Source organism: Misgurnus anguillicaudatus, chromosome 18 (assembly GCF_027580225.2).
Source record: "Misgurnus anguillicaudatus chromosome 18, ASM2758022v2, whole genome shotgun sequence".
In the NCBI taxonomy this organism is placed as follows: Eukaryota; Metazoa; Chordata; class Actinopteri; order Cypriniformes; family Cobitidae; genus Misgurnus; species Misgurnus anguillicaudatus.
Genome location: NC_073354.2, coordinates 28,189,681 through 28,211,633, shown reverse-complemented (window position 1 = coordinate 28,211,633; position 21,953 = coordinate 28,189,681). Strand labels below are relative to the sequence as shown.

The window sequence follows — 21,953 nt, the reverse complement described above, 5'->3', positions numbered from 1 at the left end:
GCAAGGAAACAAATGTGCCTCTCAAATAATTAGACTTTAAGGTGAAATATTAAAATTTTAAAAATTAACAGTACAATTATACAATCTAGTTTTCTAGTTAGTTTTTATAGTGTTAGGAGGAATATTGCTCTTACTAATGCCATTAAGGTAAAGTAAGTCATGCAAATGCAACTAACTTAAGTCAACGCACTTCCCATGCAGACCTGCCGTCGAGTCACATGAGTAGACGCTGTCAAACCAGAGATGTCAGTATTCATCACACTGAATCCTGCTGATTTTATGAACTTGCTATTCAACTCATGCACTAAAACAAACCAGTACCTCAAGCATCAAATCCAAATCATTTCCTCTCAATAATTGGAAAAATAAGTCAATTTGATGACTGAGGAAACACTGTGCAACAGCCATGCCTTTTGCACCAGATTCAAAACAATATCTACGAGCACGGGGCAATTATTTCTACACGCCTTTTCCTCTGTCTGACCTGATCTCCTCAGCTAACATCAACAAATACACAATAGCACACACACAGCGTAAATGCATTACTGCTACCTGTTCAATCCAGATGCCTGTTGAACTTTAGGATGGCTGTAGAATGATGTTTGCAGGCTAATGCTGCCAGATGGGACGATTAGTTATGCATTCAGTCAGATGCAAACATTTTTGCAAGCCCAGTGCCCACGACTGAACTTGAATTTAAGCGATAAAGCAAAAAAGCGCAGTTCATCTTAATCCGAGACAATTATTCCGTTATTGTGGTGGTCGTTGAATCTTCCAGTTGAGTGTAGGCTAAGCTAGCGAGGTTAACTTAGCGGGCTAATTTCAGGAGCTATTTTAAATCCAGGGCGCTGTTTTTTCTTCGTTAAACTCTGGTGTTTGCCTTTGCAAATGCACTCGGATGATGCTAAGGTATTTGCTTATTCCGTTGCGGGGCTGCAGTGCTGCTGTCATCCAAGTCAAATGGTCATTTGTGTGTTTAATTCTCGCGTTGATCTCTCCCCAGCGCCATTTTCATCCTCGAGCTACACAAACAAACAGGAGGATCGCTCACGTCACGCAGAAGGTGCGCGACTGCGCTGATCTCCATGGCATGGCTGAGGAGGTTGCTTAGCGACGTATGATTTGAAGATCGATTGCTTGGTTGCGTATTGCGTGAACGCGCAACAACGGGGCCCATCAGCGCGCGTCCGTTCACGGGGGCCCACCAAGGTAAACAATGAATGCTTTATTTGATTTATTTATTTGTATTTTTTATTTATATATTTTATGAACAATTTGTTATACCATGTTTTGATATGCGATCATTGTCTTCTTTATTGATTATAATTTGATAAGTAAAATTCAACCTTTTTGTTTTGGTTTACTTTACTTCTACTTCATTGTACTTCTTTCCTTTTTTAAAGTATAAGGCCTTTATACCTTTGCATACTTTTGTCCAGCACTGTATTATTATGCAATAGTAATTAACAGGGCAAGTTGTTTTTATTTGGGTTACCACGTCAGTGGGAAATGGGAGAAAAGTAATGTTTATAAGGGGGTGGACCAAGTTAAAAGTGAACATATAATCTGTTTGGCTTTGATAACCTGCTCTCTCACAGCATATATAAAGATTTACCAGACACCAAAACAGGACACAAAATAAGTTAGGTGATATTCTTTAAAATATTTAAAATGAACTGTATTTTAGTTCCAATTTTTTTTTCATAAATAACATCCTTAAAAACTATTTTGCATGTTTTAGCGTAATTTTCTTTGGTATGTTTAAAAACAATATCATGTAATGTATTTTAACATGCACTTGTTCTTAAACCTGTACTTCCTAAACAGGTTTAAAATCTTAACGCTGTATTTATTAAAATAACTTTAAATAACACCTTTTGTCACGATTGTCAGCAGTTGACATCTTAATTTCCTTCAACTATCATTCATGACCTGTCAATGCAAAAGTTTGCCACTGCAAGAATGCAAAATAATTTCCCATGGTCTGAGCAGAAGACATCAGAACAACAATACTGAGCAACAGCTATTATTTTAGAAGGATTCTGCAAGCATGGGAAAATGTATACTATAGGCATCATCTGTAAATGCTACTACAGTAGCATTATCGTCATAATATTATTTTGTTAATTTATCCAGTATATGTGAAATGCATTGCTGTAAAAGTGTCACATGGTAGTAAACGTGAGTTTGAAACAGCACTGCAATAAACACTCCGAAGCAATAGGCGGCAGTATTACACAAAACGAATTACAACGTCATCTGTGTGCGACCGGATACTTAAAACAAACGCGATGGCTGAAACTGGGTACGTATTCGACTGTACTAACGAATCTAAGATCATCTACCAAAAATAACAAACTAATTTAGCATATTTTACATTTATTATGATCTGCGTCATGTTAACATTCATTTGGTGCAATTATTTTGGTGGGTTATACAGTTTGAACCCAAGTACTTGGGAATTCGTTTAGGCTTGTTCTCACATGGGACATATATCCAGCAGAGTCTATGATCACAATGGAGATAATTCTGATTGTACTGTTATTAGCAAGTGCTCAAAATAAATATGTATTTTTAGAAAATTAATGTCTACAATTATGGCCTGATTATTGTAGTAATGTCATATGTAGCAGCATGTTAACTTGACTGGTGACGGGGTTTGCATGGTAACTGCTGACACTTTGCTTATAAACAACATGTTGGAGCTGCTGTGGCTAATTTGGTTTTTGTTTTATAAGCTAGATTAATATTTTACTTTTTATTTTATACTACTCATCGCGACCATTTTATCGTAGGTTATATACTGTTTGTAGAATGACTGAATTTAGGCTGCCAGTGAAAAGATGGATGTAACGTTAATCATAAAATGTGCTAGCAATAGCATCGAAGTGATTTTTTTAGCTTATATACATGTCTTCTTAATTTTACTTGAAGTTAGCACGTTATTTTGTAAAAAGGTCCTTTGTTAGGGATGCATAGCGATTAATCTATAGCAGAATAAAAGTTTTTGTTTACATATATGTGTGTGTAACGTTACTTTGTATGATAACTTTGTATAGATAAATGCACACACATGCATGTATATATTTAAGAAATGTTAACATGTGTATTTACAGTTGTATATTTATGTATAATTTATATTATATATAAATACTTACTATATAAATATTTTTTTTTCTTAAAATTTTACATGAATGCGTGCATATTTAAATATAAACACATATATGATGTAAACAAAAACTCTGCTATAGATTAATCTCGATTAATTGTTATGCATCTCTATTTAAAATACTTGACTGTAATAGTTGAAATAGTACGGTCCTGTAGCTTAGTTGCGTTAGCAGCGCAAAGGTAGTGAGATTTATCCTAGGTAATGCACATAGTAATAAAATGTGATCTTGCCTTTAAAAATATTTGAAATCAAATATTGGTTTCACTTAAATATCATTTAAGGTCCAGGTTATATTTTTATAGAACTCTTTTTACCTTATGTATGAAACATTAACTATATATATATTCCTGTCACAGATGTATACCTTAAAATGACGCTTTAAATAAAAGCGTGTGCCAAATGTATAAATGTAAATTTATTGATTTCAATGCTAAATTAGTATTTAATTATTTTATTTGTTTATTTAAAAAGCACCAGTAAACACAACATTTTACCATTGTGCTATACAAAACCAAATTCAAAGACATTGAAGGTCACATAAAACATGTTTTGGCTTATCTCATGTTAATCTTGAACACCTATAGACTAGAGAGTATTACTGCATCCTTCATATCTCCAAAGAGTCTTTTGTTTTTTCAGATTTATAAAATAAAGATCCGCTCTATCGATTGTTTCCAAAAAAAATACAAGCTCCTGGAAGCATACCGAGGGAGAAGCGTGTCTCGATCAAGCAACACACACAAAGCATCCCACTATCTAAGATTCACTAAATGTCCGTGTCGTTTGCGTGCCGATTGCCAACAAAACACAGACAGTTGATGCCGCCTGCAACTCATGACCTTGGGAACGCCCCATTTCAACGAAATCTAGTGTTAAACACACAAACGACTCCACTGCTACCACGGATAAACAAACTATATCCATTTTTTCCAGATTACTGGGTAGCTTAAATTTCCCTCACAAACAACAACTTTTTTGGTAACGTTGTCGTGTCAGCTCTTGGTGGGTGTGTGCGTGTGCTATTCCGGTTAAAGTGCCTATATAAGGAGTGTATTTGGCCCAGAAATACTCAATTACTTTTTTGAACCTTTGCCAATGCCCTTTAATAAAATTAATTAAACCATAATTTTTTTATTTGTGTTAATTAAAGTGACAAATTGATGAGTTAAATTTTTGGATTAGTTTTAAAATCATGTAGAGATAAGATGTTAAATTTTTTGCATTAACATATGATCAATGAATTTATCAATGAGATGAATAGACTGATTTAAATACTAATTGTCTTTGTCTTTTTTCCTCAAGAAATGAGAAAGTTATCAAGCTTGTTCCTGAGAACCTTCTCAAGAAACGCAAAGCATATCAGGCCATCAAAGCAACTCAAGCTAAACTAGCATTAGAACAGAAAAGAAAAGTAAGAATTTATTCCATGAAACATGCTTCTATTAAAAGTCTATTTTTCAGTTTTGGGATAGTAAAAATTCTGATCAAAACTAACATTGTCTTAAATTCATTTAGGTACAAAAGGGAATTCCTTTGAGGTTTAAGCGCTTGGAGGATTTTCTAAAACGCAGCAAGAGGCGATATCGAGATGAGTCCCGACTCGCAAGACTTAAACAGAGACCCCCACCGGCCATGCCACCAGTTAAACACAGCCTGGCATTTGCTGTCCGCATCAAAGAGTAATTTCCAATTTTTTATTGACATTCAGCTTTGTTTTCTGTTACTTATGATCACCCACTAGAAGGTATTGTGAGGATTTAATCTTTGCTTATGGTCATTTTAGGATCAAAGGTGTGAGCCCCAAAGTGATGAAGGTTATTCAGATGCTGAGGTTGAGAAAAATCTTCAGCGGCACCTTTGTAAAAGTCAGCAAGACGTCTATAAAAATGCTCAAGACTGTGGAGCCTTACGTTGCATGGGGGTAAGAGATGTGGTCTTTATGCATGTTAGAGCTTTCTCTTTATTATGAAAAAATTGAGCTTAACTTAATTTATTAAATCTACTAATAGGTTTCCCAACTTGAAATCTGTCCGGGAGCTGATATTAAAAAGAGGGCAGGCAAAAATTAATAAGAAAAAGGTTCCTCTGACCGACAATACAGTCATTGAGCAGCATCTAGGTATGTATAATAACTACGGTAAAATAATTCAGTAAGTGACTTTTGTTTTGGTAACACAAAGCTTTAATTCTCAGACATTGTTCAATGACATGAAGGTAGCCATTAAAATCTTCACATGCATACAGAATATTCAAGAACTAATAAAAATGTTTTAATACATTTGAATCCCACTGAGATTATATAGACTGATTGTATTTGGTTTATGTTCCAAGGAGAATATGGGATCATCTGTTTGGAGGATCTTATCCATGAGATCTACTCTGCTGGAAAGAACTTCAGGGTCGTAAACAACTTCCTGTGGCCATTCCGTCTGTCGGTACCACGGCATGCTGCTAGAGACCAAGTTGGATTAATGAAAGATGTTGGACAACCCGGACCCAGAGCTGAGGACATAAATTCAATCATCAGAAAACTCAACTGATCTAATGGACTCTTGGTTTGGACTGTTTTTTTGCTGCGTTTCTTTGAAAATGGAGAGGACCGAGTCTGGGTTTTTTTGTGCTGTTTGAACTGAATGTTTAGGTTTCTCCTAAACCAGTATGTTCAAATGTTCTGAAAAAACATATTTGAAAACTCATTGTGTAAATGTTGTTTTCTTTGTAAAAAGTATTCAATATTTTTATTAAATGAAAAATCCCAGTATGTGTTGTGTACTTTAAACTATGCTGTTTGGGACTTATGAATTTATATAGAATTTGTTTGAAGAATGGTCACAGGTCTTCACATTGAGAACTTAAATAATAATATAAAAATAAGCATTTAGACTGTTGACGTACGGGAGATAGGCAGTGAAGACATGAAACTATCGATTAGACACCATTGAAAAACAATATGTAATTGGTTAGGTAATTTCACCAATTGCAATACAACAATTTTGTGAAATAGACTGTAAGATCAAAAGCATAGCCATAGAAATCTATAATCAATATATGTATAATTATATAAATACATGAATTGTATAGTGTATATGAAGAGTTTTGTTGCAAAACGAGATAACCCCGTTTTATTTATTTTTCAGAAATCTCGTTTTTTGGTTATCAATTCAAATGCAGTTGGTTTGTTTTGATTAAAACCTTCATTAATTAAAAAATACAGCTAAGTAGCACCATAAAACAAAATAATAACATAATAATAAACATGTTTTGACAAAAATGTTAAAAACAGAGTTATCTCGTTTTGCAATGAAACTCTTCATATATAGACCTTATCACTAATCTTCTGATTAGTAATTAATACAGGCCACTAATGTTTAAATAAAAGACACTAAAATAAAATAATTTACTTATTTTTAATCAAATTTGTTTAGACATTGTAACATCACAAGGTTGACATGAAACATGAAAGACAAAGACATCTTTAAGAACGTGGTTAACAATAAAATTCAATCTGATAGAAATTTACGTTTCCAAAATATACTTATAAGTTTATTTAATTTAATTGATAACTACACTAGTCAACATTTGAAGTGGATCAAAAACATTCATCAAAGTTGTCCTCAGACAAGAATGGGTAATGGGTATTGGTTCTAGGACAACTTTTAGGAGGGGTTTTGATCCACTTCAAATGTTGACTAGTATAGATCCATTAGTTTTTTGGTTATCAATATATTTAAAGGGATAGTTCGCTAAAAAATGCAAATTGCCATCATTTACTCACCCTCAAGTTGTTAAAACCTGTATATTTTTTGGTTTTGCTGAACACAAAGGAAAGTATTTTGAGCAATGTTTGTAACAAAGCAGATTTGGGGCACCAAAATAATACTATGAAAGTGAGTAGTTCCCCAAATCTGGTTGTTTTATGTACATTTTATTGTATAAAATCTTACGATTGACTGTAAAAATGACAGATTTTTCTATTAAAAGCATGAAAACACGTTTGCAGATTATATCCAAATTATGCCTAGATTTCTGTTGATAATACATAGCTAATCTCAAAATCATAAATTGAACATAACATTTATCTAGAAAAAAATACTATGTAAGTGAATGGTCTGTTCATTATTTATATATAATATTTTATATAGTGTTAAAAAAATCATACGATTCACAGTATAATTAACAGATTATTATATTCAAAGCATAAAAGACATATTTTCAGATAATCTTAAAAAAAAACATCGATTAAACAAATATGTATTATTTATCTCGTCTAGTGAGCTTCGCGTGAGTGAGGTAAAGGCATCGCGACGTTTTAGAATGACGTCAGAACCACATGTGAAGGGATCAGGCAACCTTACAGTGATGTCAAGGAGAGGAGGGCTAGTATGGTTACTGTAGGGACAGGGTAAAGCTTTCATCATCCATTATTCGACAGATGAACTCTGATCAAGGTAAGCTAATGATGACTGAACAAAATGCATGGCGAGTCCCTTAAACACTTCGCGCGCTTAGCTTCGTTCAATAATAACTTTATTGGAATCGCAGGGTAGACGCATTCGTTCTTTATAAATGTTATCCTACACCGAATACATGGCGTCGCTTGGTTACAGTGTAGACTTGCAGCGCATGTGGATCTTGTTGATGGACAGTGAGCTATTTCGTGACGAAATTATGTTACCCTTGTTACATGAGCTAAAAGAGTCTGCAGTATTTGCACACGAACATTTTACGCAGTCACCCATAATAAAAACTAACGTGTACATGCGTGTTATTCTCTGTATTCATTTTAATACATATAGACTTCTGATAATGATTCAAGAATGTAACGTTAACTTATATCCTGCATAGAGTGGCTTTTGACATTGACCGGTGTAATGGTGTAATCTTCGCGTCGTTTTTCTAAAAGCTCATTTTTGTTGTATTCGTTTCGTGTAAGCTAAAGCTGCTTTTATAAGACATTTATTAATCCAATTAACTAGGGGTTTACCGGGAAATGTAACTAAATCCTACATTTGCCTCTTTAAAAGCGCATGAGGAAATGTCATGGAGTCATGACTGAAATACAACACGTGCGTCGTGTCAATATTAGCTCAGACGTTTTCAATATTTAAACTTGCTATATTTGTTGTATAGACACTAGATCGAGTTCGGAATTCAATATCAAAACAACCTGTACATTTGCTACTCTTCTTTTTTTTACATTTGCTACGGATTTATCATTGCTTAGCTGTCATATTCGCCATTGTAAACTTATCAGTTGTGAATGAATGGCCAGTGTTTTATTGGATTAAGAAGTTTAAGCAGCAAGTAATGTATGACAGAGTTTGTACTCGTTTCTGTTAATTTTGTTTTTAATAAATATAAGTAACAGCACGTGTTGAATTTGTTTCCGTTTAGTTCAGTTTAAGCTGCGTGCACACTACAATGCATGTCGCCCGAGGTCATTAGAAGGCGTTCCTAATTCATGTCAACTGCATCAGCAGGGGCGGAGCCAGACATTGTAAACATTGGGGGCTTAGCCAAAATCTAGGGGTTCAAAATGGTCCCCTGCTGATATTTTTCTCCATTTACGGCAGCTTTATAAACTATTTTTTAATCTAAGTGTTCTCTGTATTATCATTTTGAAACTGCAAAAAAAAAAATTTTGACAATGGCACTTTAACTTCTCTTATCCAAAAATAGGCTACATATGTTTGCTGTAGGCTAATCCAGTAATTATAAAGCTACATAAGAAAGAATAAAAATTTTGACTTCACTAGCAGAACAATTTCCAATTTCTCACCTGCTTATGGAAGCGTTTTCTCTCTCTCTCTCTCTCTCTCTCTCTCTCTCTCTCTCTCTCTCTCTTCACCATCCTCTCTTTCTATTTGCACTGACAATTATCACACATAAGGATATTTTAATGCAAGAGATTGAGGATTCACATTTTATAACTGTCTATTAATGTATTTCTGAGGTGAAATCATTGCGACTTTCAGTGAAATCCATATGGACATAAGCTGCCTAACTACTTCTGACGTCTTTAAAAAAATTTATCTATAAAAAAAGAGATATGTGAAATGAGCAATTTTTTCAAAGTTTTAATTCACTGTTATTAAATGTACTTTAAATAACGTTACCAATGACAGTGTGCAATAGCAGAGCAGGCAGAATAGATCAGAGCGCTAACATTAGCCGTTAGCCATGCAGATAACACATTAGTTGACGCTATTTAAAAGTATTTACATCACATAACTATTAATACACACTTTTACAGTAATAACGAAAGCACTGTGATAATAAACTCTTTGAAAATGCGTTTACTGTGAGGAGATTCAGGATATTAATTTGCCTTCAATTTCAATCTCTCATTCGTTGCCTGGAGTGGGGGACTGTAGCGTTTAAAGCTGAACGCCGCCACCTAGCGTACTGGATGAGTTAATTTTTACAGATCTGAAAAGACTCGGGGCTTTTGACAAAACATTCGGGGCTTGAGCCCCGAAGCCACCCCCTCGCTCCGCCCCTGGCGCTGGATACCTGAGATAATTTTATGTTATGGACCTTAGATATTAGTTTCTCCATCTGTCATTTCAAATGTGCGTGCACTTGAAGTTCAAAAAGATTTGATTGGCTGTCAATGGTTTATTGTAGGGATGCTCCGATCAGGATTTTTGCAGGCCGATACCGATCACCGATTTGTTGTCTTCGCGATCGGCCAATACCAATGCCGATACCGATTTTTCAAGCTGATATGCAAGCTCTTTGATGACTGTAACTTTTAACATTTTTTCTAGATAAAGTAAAACAACAGATGTTGCCTTTGATATATTACTTGCAGTAATTAGGTATATTATTGTTTTAATAGAGAATCAAATAAATTAGCACAACAAATATTTCTTCTGCAAAGAGAAATTTAATATGCCTTTAAAAAGGCTTATGTCTGTAAAAACTAATGAAAATAAAACAGTTAACTGTCTTTACTGTATGAATTAAATATACATGCATTCGTATGAAGTACAACAGTTCTTTAGTGAAGAGCAGAGAGTGATTTTATTGAAAGATGAATTAGGTTACTGTAGCTTTAAGACTTGACAGAGATCGCTCTGTTCACGTGCACTGATGACAGGCTGCTGTGTGTGCGCGTGGCGGGTGTATGCAGACGAGAGCAGCTGTGAGGAAAATTAAAGTTTAAACGCTCAAAACTTTAAAACGCATGCAAATAATAAACTTTTGACATGAGGATGCAATTGTCCGCGATAGATATGTGTTGTATACGATGTTAGGACCGGACCGCGTCCTCATAGAAAATACACATATCTCTGTAAAAGCAAAGAGAGAAATGCAAATCTACACGTCGCTCATCAGCCACGGGTTATAAAAAATGCTCACACTGCGTAAAAATGGTCTCTACGTGCAGCCGCATTGAGGAGCCAAATCATGACAGACAAAAGTAAACAGAAAGATCTGTTCACAAGATCGGCAAATTTAACGAGGGCCGATCGAGTCATTTAATGCCGTTATCGGCCGATACCGATCTGTGGCCGATCGATCGGAGCATCCCTAGTTTATTGTTCATTAGTTGAAATAAAATCGCTCAGAAAGTGATGCCAAACGATATCGTTCATTGTATATTGATCGTTATAGTTGTGGTGTAAACTCGGCTATTCTCTTTAATATAAAAGATTTTTAAAAATATATTTTTTATAGTTATAGTCACCGTTATCATTATATTGTGAACTGCCCTTAACCGTCCACTACTGTAACTGGCAAAAGATGAATGATGTTGCATTAAGCCCCGTTCACATTACAAGTACATTACATTCCCATTCATTTTAATATAGAACTAGAGATTTCTGGCGACAATGACCATTGGCGATCGGATAGGGGATGTCCAGCGACGTGACAAAGTTGAAAAACCCTCAACTTTATGCAAATGATGAGCGACTTTCGGGAGTGACTATCAATGGGAGTAAAGCATGGCAATCATGTCATCCATATTTCGTCAGTTATGCTGCGGTTACACTAGATTTTTTGTCCCATGACTTCTTTTCATATGTAAGCGATTTTGCTGCTGATTAGTAAAGTTCAAGTCTGGTGAACTCTGACCTGCGAATTCGTATCACATGGAACGTTATGACCAGTGCAAAACCGGTATGTCAATGTGTGACCTTTCTCTCTATTGAAAAGCACAAATGGACGAAGCCAGAGATCATATCGTCCGACAAATACTTGCATGCTCAAAGTCTAGTGTGACCGCAGCTTTACTGCATTAGATGATATATGGTGGTCACACTAGAAGGCTTACTCTTAATATGGTCTGGGAGTGCTTTGTCCATCTTTGCTTTTTAGTAAAGGGAGGTCACGCTGTGAAGTACCAATGTTTTACTGGTCACATGTCTTCAGGTGATATGAATTCGCAGGTCAGAGTTCACCATACTTAAACTTTAGTATGCAGAAAAATATATTTTCACGAGCATGCGTTTCCGCACAAGCATGTGCATGAATGGAAGTTAATGGAATGAAAATGTAGTGAGACCGCCCCTTTATTTCTTTTTTTTTAAGTGTTAATAGGACAACAAGAATAAAAGATGGGCGGCACAGTGACAAAGTTGCTGGTAGTGTGCATGCAGCATTATATTGTAGCTTAGGCTCTTGAAGTCCTAATTATTGCTTACCAAAGCCTAATCATTGATAAATGAACTGTTGTCAAGAACTTTAGAGGAATAATACACTATTGTTAGTTTATCTGATTCTTTTCCAATTACTTTGTACAAGTGTTAGATGTGTTGCAGTTATGCAATATGTTATAGACAGTTTCATTGGATGCACACACAGTTACACGTCTGGCTGGAACTTCCTGTTTATTCTTTCAGCCGATATTATAATTTTTAATTTCAAACTAATTATGTCCTTTGTCCCGAATGTGAATACATTAGATAGAATAGTTTTTTCTATGCATAATCTTAGTCAACTCATTGCCATGCTGTAGGCTTGATATTTTAAGAAGCGTAAAATGGCTAAGTTCTACCAGTACTATAATTCAAGTTGTAACACGTTTTATTTCCTGTTTTTATTTCAGCTATAGTCAAAGGTTATTAGAACGGCTTAACATACTGATCTGACATGATAAAACTTGTCTTTTAATCAGAATTTTGGCTTTTTATATAAAAAAGACCTTTATGATTTTTAGTATGCTACCTGGTAGTTATGCCTTTTGTGTTCATTTATTCTTTTTAAAACATTTTGCCAATTTTATAAAGACAACAACCATATTAGATAGTCTAATGAGACCAGATAATGTTGGATTCCCTATTTTAATTGCCTGTGTTAGTGTACAGTGTTAAACCATGTTTTGATGGTGTTGGGGGTTCATGACTAGTAGGCTTTGTTTAAGGCTTTATGCAGAAGCAGTGCTTGATCATAGAGGCTAAGGAAAATCAAACAGACATTTTGCCATCCCTTTATCCCACTGTTTGATCATCAAAAGCCTTGTGACCACAGATCAAGCTATGTCCCTACTCCCTATTTTTTTACCCTGGATAGGCTACTTATTATTTCAGATCCATTTGTATTGTAAAACGGTAGAAAACAGATAATAACAAAGTTATTTAGTTGTAATACTCCAATATGATAAATTAATCTGGACAGTTGATTCCTTTTCACAGCAGACAACACAGCGGGTTGGTGAATCATCTTGGTTTGCATGTCCTTGTGTTGTTCTTCGCTGTTTCGCAAATAAGAACCCGTCTGTCCTTTATCTTCTCTCAAAAGCCAAATTAAAGAGATTAAATTGGCATAAATACGGAAGCAATACAGATAGAAACTTCCTTACCCAAACATCTCACGTGTTTGTTGTTATCTAAGTTGGAATGGACCTTGTAGGCCAGAGAGTCTTTAACCAATGCCTTTATCATGCACGTGTGAGACTTATCTTTTGGCCCACTAGCCAACATAACAGCTTTGTATGTGCCATACAATGATTAGTTTGCTTACATAATATAAAAACTCTAAAAATGTTGGCTTGTCTTATAGTTGGGTCAAATATGGACATACTCAACATTATAGTTATTTCAACCCAAACGCTTACAACTCATAGTTTGGTAACAACAACCCAGCGTAGAGGGTAATTTATAACACAACAGTTGGGATTGTCCATGTGTCAATGCAAGATGTTTTTAAATTAAGGCAGCTCAAAGATGCATTTTAGTCTGGAACCAGGATAAGCCCTGTGCGGGAAACCAGCCTATAAAGTCTAGGAAATTTAAGACATCTTAGTTGGTTGCTTAAAGTTCATCCCACCTGCCGTTAGTGTTGTGTAGAAAAACAAAACACTTACTGTCCCACGGCTATAGCGCTTCATAATATTTTGGAAATCGTCCATGATCTTTCAAAGCTGAAGTAAGACCTTTGGAACATTTAGACAATGAAGTTTTAAAAGATAGGAGCAGCTGTTCAAATTTCATAAAGTGAGTTTATAAAAATTTCACTTCATCTATATTTTCAGTGACTACTTAAAAGTTTGTACCTCACTGCATGTTTAAATAATACAAATTACACGATTACACAAATTACTTTTGAGGTAACAAACGTGAGTATGATTTGTATGTGGCATGTGTAGTTCCACAGGACATGATTGTAGTTTTATTATATGCAAGTAATTGACAGTTGGTGAATGAACTAGGTCGGCAACAAGAAAGTTGGTGTGTGACCTCACCTTTCACCCATTTTACAGTAAGGTAACTTGCCTGATAAGAAAATATGAACTTTTTCACACTTTAATTTAATCTTGTGATAGTAGTGACACAGTGTTCTTTTGTGATCAGCTTTGAACTCTGGGCATTCAAGATACATTTTATACGGCTCAATGAGTAGCACTGTTGCCGAGGTGTGAGCCACAATTGGGTCAGGAGGCCTTTCTGTGTGGAGTTTGCATGTGTCCGCGTGGGTTTAGACCGGGTACTCCAGTTTCCTACCAAAGACCAAGACAAACAGGAATTGGTGAATTGGAGATGTCAAATTGCCCCTCCTCCAACTTGTGTATAGATCAACTTGTGTGTGGACTGACCAGTTCTCGCCATGAATATAGCCATAGATGCTGGAATGGTGTTAAGAATAAATAAAATACATAAGGTCATGGGTGTAAATTTAATTTAACAGTGGGGAGGGGCAAATGCTCCAGAATAATTTTTGAAGGGGACATAAATAATACAGCCAAAATTGAAAGTTTACAACTACTGAACATCTTTGTTCTCTCTCATCGGACTAAAGGCAGTGAACCAAACCTCTGTGAGGCAAGGAGGGGACTCATAATGTTTTGTAAACCTAAAACCGAGGGCAACCTTTCGATCTCTCTGATGAAGCCAATACGCAAGTGACTCATCGACTGGCCGCTTGAGGCTGGCTCCAAAAGAGAGTCAAATCCCATAGACCTCCATGTTAAAATGCCCAACTTTACAGTAGAACTGGTTCAACTGTATTTCATGCATTCTGACTTATTAACACAGTTTAAGAGTTGGTTTCCTGATGCTAAACAGATGCAAAGTGTCAAAAAAGCTGTTGGGTGTGTATTTCTGTGCCGAATGCACTTCGCCAGGGTTCGTACAAGTTTCGGAAAGTTTTTTTTTCAATTACCGGTCCATCTGACGTTTCAGGGGTATAATTTGTTTTTATTGCTCACACGTCAATCAACGGGAGTGCGAGAACCAAGGATGCTTAGTTACAATCATCCTTTCACGCGACAGCTTTGTTTTATACTAAACATCAGAAAATCAACATCAGGAAACAAAACATCAGGAAAAAACACCAGGAAAATAAATAGTTGCACTCTCACGTCCGAATTTGAGGAAGTGGAGAAAGTGACGTATGCTGTAAAGCAGATTTTTGTAGTTTTTTGTTTTGTTCTCGGGTTACTACCCGAAACCCCAAGTTTAAAAGTACGAGTAAAAGCGAAACAGACCTCATCAGGCTATGGTGGACATGTCATTTAACCTATTTTAAGTCAATGTACCATCACAAGGGTTTTGAAAATATATTATGAAGGTTGAAAAACTACAAAGTGTCACTTTAAGAAGCAAACATTATGTTGGTTGATGTCAAATTAAATTGTTGGTTAGAAATATGTTGTTTAATTGTGATTTTAGCACAAGATTTTATTTGACTTTCCCCATTCAAGTAAAAAGGACTTTAGTCTTGCATGATTGAAATAACTAGCAAAATTGGCTGTCTAGTGATGTGACTTTCCTAAAGGGTCTTTGATAATAAACATACAATTAATCCAGATGAACTGCATACAACCATACAGAGTGATGCATTTGGAAACCGTGTTATGCTTCTATAAACATATTAAAGGATTACAAATATTTTACTAATAATTCCAAAACCAACACAATAAAAGTGCATTTCTTTCATGTCCTACCCTTAACATTACCTGTTTTTTATTTTCATGAATTATGTCAAATATGTTGATTTGCATGCAATGTTAGACAGGAAGCCCAATGCACAATATTAAATTATGAGAGATTTCTTAAGTCACATGACTACTTTTGTTCTGGAGTCTTGTTAAATAAGACACGTTATGCCTCACAAGACCAGTTCACGTTTCTAAACTGATTTTTTTATGAGAGACTCTGGCTTCTGTGTTTAGTAAATTAGTAAAACGCATGTAAAAGCCTGGATATGGTATGTTCTGTCATAAATCTACTCAACATTTGTTTTTCTTTATGTATCAGCTTATAGCTCTGTTGTTTACCTCAGTCTATGTTTAGCTTGGAGAGTTTAAGTTTATTTATTTGGCACAAAGGTGATTTGGCAATCCTACAAAGTAAGTACTTAAATGTACACACTGAAAGATAACCTTATGTTTTTAGACTTCATTCATGTAAATGTTTCTTTGTGCCTTTGCAAACATTCACTACTCATTTGGAAAATGTGTAATCCGTAAACCTGCACAAACAGTAGTTAAGTTTGTGTTTTGCTTTTTAAAAATACATTTTTTACTGCTATCTCCACCAGGACTTCGTGATGACCCAATGGACGACTGTCCACTGACCCTCAGTTGATCATCTAGGAGCCACATTGCTCTGTGTGCTCCACACATCACAGCTCCATCATGGGAGACATAGTCCAGATGCACTTCGGCACAGTGGATTACGTGATTTTCGTCGTGCTGTTGGTGGCCTCCGCAGGAATCGGCCTTTACTATGCGTTCTCGGGGGGTCGGCAGAGGACTATGCAGGAGTTTTTGCTTGCCGACCGTAACATGCGCTGTCTGCCGGTGTCCCTGTCACTACTGGCCACCTTTCAGTCAGCCGTGGCAATCCTGGGAGCCCCTTCTGAGATCTACACGCATGGCACGCAGTACTGGTTTCTGGGATGCTCATATTTTCTAGGCCTGCTAATCCCAGCACATATATTTATACCAGTTTTCTATCGACTACGTGTCAGCAGTGCTTATGAGGTAAAGTGCTGCTGTCTTTGTTTTGTTTGTATTAAGTGTAAGTAAATTTACCAGTGGTTGAGCAATAGAGGTTTTTCAATAACATGAAGCCAAAACCTAGAGAGTTCATTTCAGCATACCTGTGTGCTAATACTTTCCTGTAAAATCAGGGTAAAGTCTCAAAATGTAATTAGGAAATTAGGTTATATCAAGGTTATATTTTCAAAGAATGACTTAAGATGGGTTTTCACAGGCAGGGTCGCACATGATTTTAGTAAAAAATATTAGCATAGGATAGTATCAATTGGATTTGCTTTATAATATTATATAGGGTTGCTATTTGTATAAAGGTTCATTCTTCCCCCTCTCTTTCTTGACAGTATCTGGAGCTTCGTTTCAGTAAAAGTGTTCGGATATGTGGCACGATGACGTTCATCTTTCAGATGGTAAGTTAGGTTTGGGCACCTTGTATGTGAAAAATGAAGTCCTTTTAAAGGGACATACTTTTTAAAAAAAAATATGCTCATTTTCCAGCTCCCATAGAGTTAAACATTTGATGTTACCGTTTTGGAATCCATTCAGCTGATCTCCAGGTCTGGCGCTAGCACTTTTAGCATAGCTTAGCACAATCCATTGAATCTGATTGGTCCATTAAAATAACCAAAGAGTTTCTATATTTTTCCTATTTAAAACGTGACTCTTCTGTAGTTACATCGTGTACTAAGACCGACAGAAAATGAAAAGTAGCGATTTTCTAGGCAGATATGGTTAGGACTATACTCTCAAACTGGTGTAATAATCAGTGACTTTCCTGATGCAACATGGCTGCAGAAGGCATAGTGATATTACACACTGCCCGAAAATAGTCCCCTTGGTTATTTTCAATGGCAAGGAACTATTTTCGGGCAGTGTGCAATATCACTACGCCTGCTGCAGCAATGCTACATCAGCAAAGTCCTTGATTATTACGCCAGAATGAGAGTATAGTCCTAACCATATCTGCCTAGAAAATCGCAACTTTTAATTTTACGTCGGTCTAAGTACACGATGCAACTACAGAGGTGTCAAGTTTTGAACAGGAAGAATATTGAAGCTCTTTGGTTATTTTTTAGCAAGTTGCTAATGGTCTAATCAGATTCAATGGATTATGCTAAGCTATGCTAAAAGTGCTAGCGCCAGACCCGGAGATCAGCTAAATCCAATTCAAATGTTTAACTCTAGCGGAGCTGGAAAATGAGCTTATTTCCAAAAAAAGTGAAATGCCCTTTAAGCAAATCAGCATCTTGTGTGTCAGTAGACCGGCATTCAGGTTTCCTCCTCTTAAATGTTTGCATCCTGTTTGTTTGTTTGTTAGGTGATCTACATGGGAGTGGTTCTGTATGCTCCAGCACTTGCACTCAATGCTGGTAAATAAACTTACTAATGCATTACAAGACTAAATGTCAGTGTATATCAAAAACGTATTGCACATATGCATCTATTAATTTAGCAGACACAATAACACTTTACAACAAGGTTCTATTTGTTAAAGGGGACTTTTTAAAGATGTAAAATATTTTTTTTGCTGTCTCCAGAGTATGTATGTAAAGTTTTAGCTTAAAATACCATATAGATAATTAATTACAGCATGTTAAAATTGCCACTTTATAGGTGTGAACAAAACTGTGCCATTTAGGGTGTGTCCTTTTAAATGCAATTGAGCTGATCGCTGCACTAAATGGCAGTGCCTTGGTTTGATAGTGCAGATTAAGGGGCAGTATTATCCCCTTCTGACATCACAATGGGAGCCAAATTTCAATTACCTATTTTTTAAATACTTGCAGAGAATGATTTACCAAAATTAAGTTACTGGCTTTTTCACATTTTCTAGGTTGATAGAAGCACTGGGGACTCAATTATAACACTTAAACATGGAACATCAGAATTTCATGATATGTCCCCTTTAACATCACTTAATGCATTAGCTAACATGAACAGTGGATGATACTTCTACATTATTTATTATTTTCAATTTCATCTTAATTTTAGCATTTGCTAACACATTTTTAAATTCAAAAGTTTTAACTGTTAACAATATTTAATGCACAATGAGCTAACATCAAAAATTGTATTGGTACTTCATAGCTTTATCAAAGATGAATAAATGCTTAAGAACTACATTGTTCATTGTTAGTTTATGTTAGCTAATGCAAACAACGTTATTGTAAAGTATTACCACAGACAGTTTTCTCCACAGCAACTTTACATTTCTTCTTTGCATTTTACTTTTTTTGTGGTGTGCAAAGATTAAAATCGATTAATTTCATACAAAATAAAAGTAAGTTTTTGCATAATATATGAGTGTGTGTAATTATTATTATGTATATTTAAATAAACACACATTTATGAAACAATTACGTGTGTGTGTGTGTGTGTGTGTGTGTGTGTGTGTGTGTGTGTGTGTGTGTGTGTGTGTGTGTGTGTGTGTGTGTGTGTGTGTGTGTGTGTGTGTGTGTGTGTGTGTGTATTTTATGTATAAAAATTATGTTTAATTAAATAAATCATAAATGTATATATGTAGGCCTATGTGTTTAAATATACATAATTATTACACACAAAACACACACAAGATGCAAAAACTCACTTTTGTTTTGTATACGATTAATCACATAATTTATCTTTTCACACCGCTATTTTTTTCTGCGGAGCCAACAGTACGTTTACTTTGCAATGCTATGTTTGCATGTAAGAAGAAAGTTGTACCGCAATGGACAATTTGTAAAGGTGTAACGGTTTCATAGTTTCTTTGAATTTCTTTGATTGCAGTAACTGGTTTTGATCTTTGGGGGGCAGTGCTGGCAATGGGATTGGTGTGCACGCTTTATACAACACTGGTAAGCAGAATCAGATTCAAAGGATATGTTTTACTTGAAAGTTTTCTTTGTAATGCTCTGCCACATTATATCACATGTGTTTGTCTGTTTCAGGGTGGTCTGAAAGCTGTTATCTGGACAGATGTGTTCCAGACAATCGTGATGTTTGCGGGGCAGTTGGCTGTGATCATAGTGGGTACTCACCAGGCAGGTGGCATCTCTGAAGTTTGGAGAAAAGCACAAAATGGCAGTCGTATCTCAGGGCTAAAGTAAGCAATTGTTCACATACAGATTGTTGTTTAGTTTTTAACACTACTGCATGACCAAAAGTATGTGGGAAATCTTCAAGTTTGGCTTCCTGATTTCACTGAGGATAAATCAATGCATTGTAATGGCATACCAGACTACAGGGTGCTTTTCAGCCTTATAGCAACAGTTTGGGAGGAGGTACATATTCTGTTACAGCCTAATAATGTCGCTTTGTAAAAAAACATGGGTAAATATTTTAATTATTTACAGAAAGAAATTTACAGGAAGAACATGACAGCCCAGACATGAACCCCTTTAAGGGATAGTTCACCCAAAAATGACAATTCTGTCATAATTTTCTCACATAAAAATGGCACTGATATTGATCAATATTGTGTGATGGGGTCTGGCTTTAAGTGGGGGTCCCAGTTTATTCAAAATGTGTTTAAAGGGATAGTTCACCCAAAAATGATTATACTCTCATTTTGTTTCAAACATGTATAAATTTCTTTGTTCTGATGAACACAAAGTAAGATATTTTGAGGAATGTTTGTAACCAAACCGATCATGAGCCCCATTCACTTCCATAGCAGTAAAAAAGAATACTGTGGAAGTGAACGGGGCTCATGAATGTAACAAGCACTAATGTTAATTGTTTATTGTCCATACCACAATTGCCATGCTAAGATCACTTTGTCAATTAAATCTTGACATTCATTGTCCTGTGATTTCCATTGTAGCCTGAATCCTGACCCTTTAGAAAGGCACACGTTCTGGACTCTGGGTGTAGGGGGCGTTTTCCTCATGCTGGCGCTGTATGGAGTAAACCAGGCTCAGGTCCAAAGATACCTCAGCTCCCGCACAGAGAAAGAAGCAATCATGTAAGAAAACCTTAAACCACATTCAACACTCGGCTTGACTGCCCTACAAAGCGAAAGCGCAGTAACTACGCATTTGGTCAAAATTGAGTTAAGGGTTAAAATGGGCTTTGTGAGATCTGTTGTGTCTTGTGACAAAGTCTCCTGGTTAAATTTTGTCCCATTTCAGAGAAATGTGTGTGCCAAAATTGCAGTAACATGTTTGACTGGCTGGTGTAAAAAACTTTAAAGCCATTTTTCTCAGTTTCAGTGTTTGCGTAGATACTGCACTTAGCCTTTGGAGGGCAGTTGAGTCAATAACGTCTGAAACTTTACCCTGAAATTTAGCTGTTTCTGCTGTGCTATATAATAATAAAAGCAATAATACTTTAGGATTTTAGGACCCCATAGGACATCTGCTTATTTATCTTCTGTATTTTGTTAAGATCTGATTTTCACAATTGATTCGGGGTTGATTGTTTTCCAGGTCATGCTATGCGGTGTTTCCATGCCAACAGATTGTGCTCACGTTGGGATGTTTAATGGGTCTGGTTATGTACGCTCGCTATGGGGAGGAGAGCCCGCTGGATCAAGGCTATGTCAAAACTAATGACCAGGTCTGATTCAGCACAAGGAATGCTTTATTCCTAAATCAGCTTTTACTACTTTTTAAATCTTGAAGGATTTATATACAAAAAATAAATCCGATCATCCTGTTTCTTTTCTCTGTGGACCACAAACAAGAAATTTTAAAGATTCTTAAAAAGAGTAGTTTAATATGAGACACATTATTTATCTTATTAATAGGCTTTATGCACAGCTGCACTACTTCCTGATCTTTAGCCAGCTCCTTGTTTCCTGTGACTGCCATTATTGGACAAACTGATTAATTCAGGTGTGCCTGACCTCAGTAGTCACAACAACAATAATCAGACACACCTGGATTAATCAGTTTGTCCAATTGTGGCAGACAGGAAACAAGGAGCTAGCTGAAGTTCAGGAAGTAGTGCAGCTGGGCATTAAGCCTATTGACTTAATGTCTGATAGTTAAGGAAAGTGTATACTATTTTATTAGATTTTAAATCTATTTATGGACAATACAATTTGCAATAATACTGTATATATATTATATCAGGGGTCTCCAAAGTGGTGCCAGAGTCTGTGAGGTGCCCGCCAAAGCACATTCTATTAATAGTCTCAATTGTAATATTTATTTATTACATATTTTTTATATTAGCTTGGCTTCTTTTATGTATGTTAACATGTTAAACAATACTAAAACATATCAACAAGTAAAATAAAAAAGTTTTGAGTAGACAATATAAAGAAGTAGCCCTCCAGATTGTTTTATGTATTGTTGTAGCCCTTGCTCACAAAAAAGGTTGGAAACCCCTGTACTATATAGTTAAAGG

The 21,953-nt window shown here is 35.8% G+C and overlaps 3 protein-coding genes across 3 annotated transcripts in view; 2 read left to right on the top strand and 1 right to left on the bottom strand.

Moving 5' to 3' along the window:
- The window catches only part of ncoa1 (nuclear receptor coactivator 1), a 65,709-nt gene extending 64,602 nt beyond the window's left edge, over positions 1-1,107 (bottom strand). The window contains exon 1 of the mRNA XM_073856247.1: positions 553-1,107. The gene's annotated coding sequence lies outside the window, so the exon portion shown is untranslated. The remainder of the gene's footprint in view (positions 1-552) is intronic.
- Positions 1,108-2,168: 1,061 nt separating this feature from the next.
- On the top strand, positions 2,169-5,933 carry rpl7l1 (ribosomal protein L7-like 1). The gene is made up of 6 exons (XM_055186437.2): positions 2,169-2,305; positions 4,475-4,583; positions 4,688-4,851; positions 4,956-5,093; positions 5,182-5,291; positions 5,504-5,933. The coding sequence occupies exons 1-6, from the start codon at positions 2,292-2,294 to the stop codon at positions 5,710-5,712; spliced, it is 744 nt and encodes a 247-aa protein (XP_055042412.1). The 5' UTR covers positions 2,169-2,291; the 3' UTR covers positions 5,713-5,933.
- Positions 5,934-7,500: 1,567 nt separating this feature from the next.
- The window catches only part of slc5a6a (solute carrier family 5 member 6a), a 30,117-nt gene continuing 15,664 nt past the window's right edge, over positions 7,501-21,953 (top strand). Inside the window, exons 1-8 of the mRNA XM_055185633.2 lie at positions 7,501-7,620; positions 16,160-16,604; positions 16,964-17,029; positions 17,938-17,989; positions 19,389-19,456; positions 19,550-19,704; positions 20,425-20,565; positions 21,029-21,158. Coding sequence (XP_055041608.2) covers positions 16,257-16,604; positions 16,964-17,029; positions 17,938-17,989; positions 19,389-19,456; positions 19,550-19,704; positions 20,425-20,565; positions 21,029-21,158 — 960 coding nt within the window. The 5' untranslated portion in view covers positions 7,501-7,620; positions 16,160-16,256. The remainder of the gene's footprint in view (positions 7,621-16,159; positions 16,605-16,963; positions 17,030-17,937; positions 17,990-19,388; positions 19,457-19,549; positions 19,705-20,424; positions 20,566-21,028; positions 21,159-21,953) is intronic.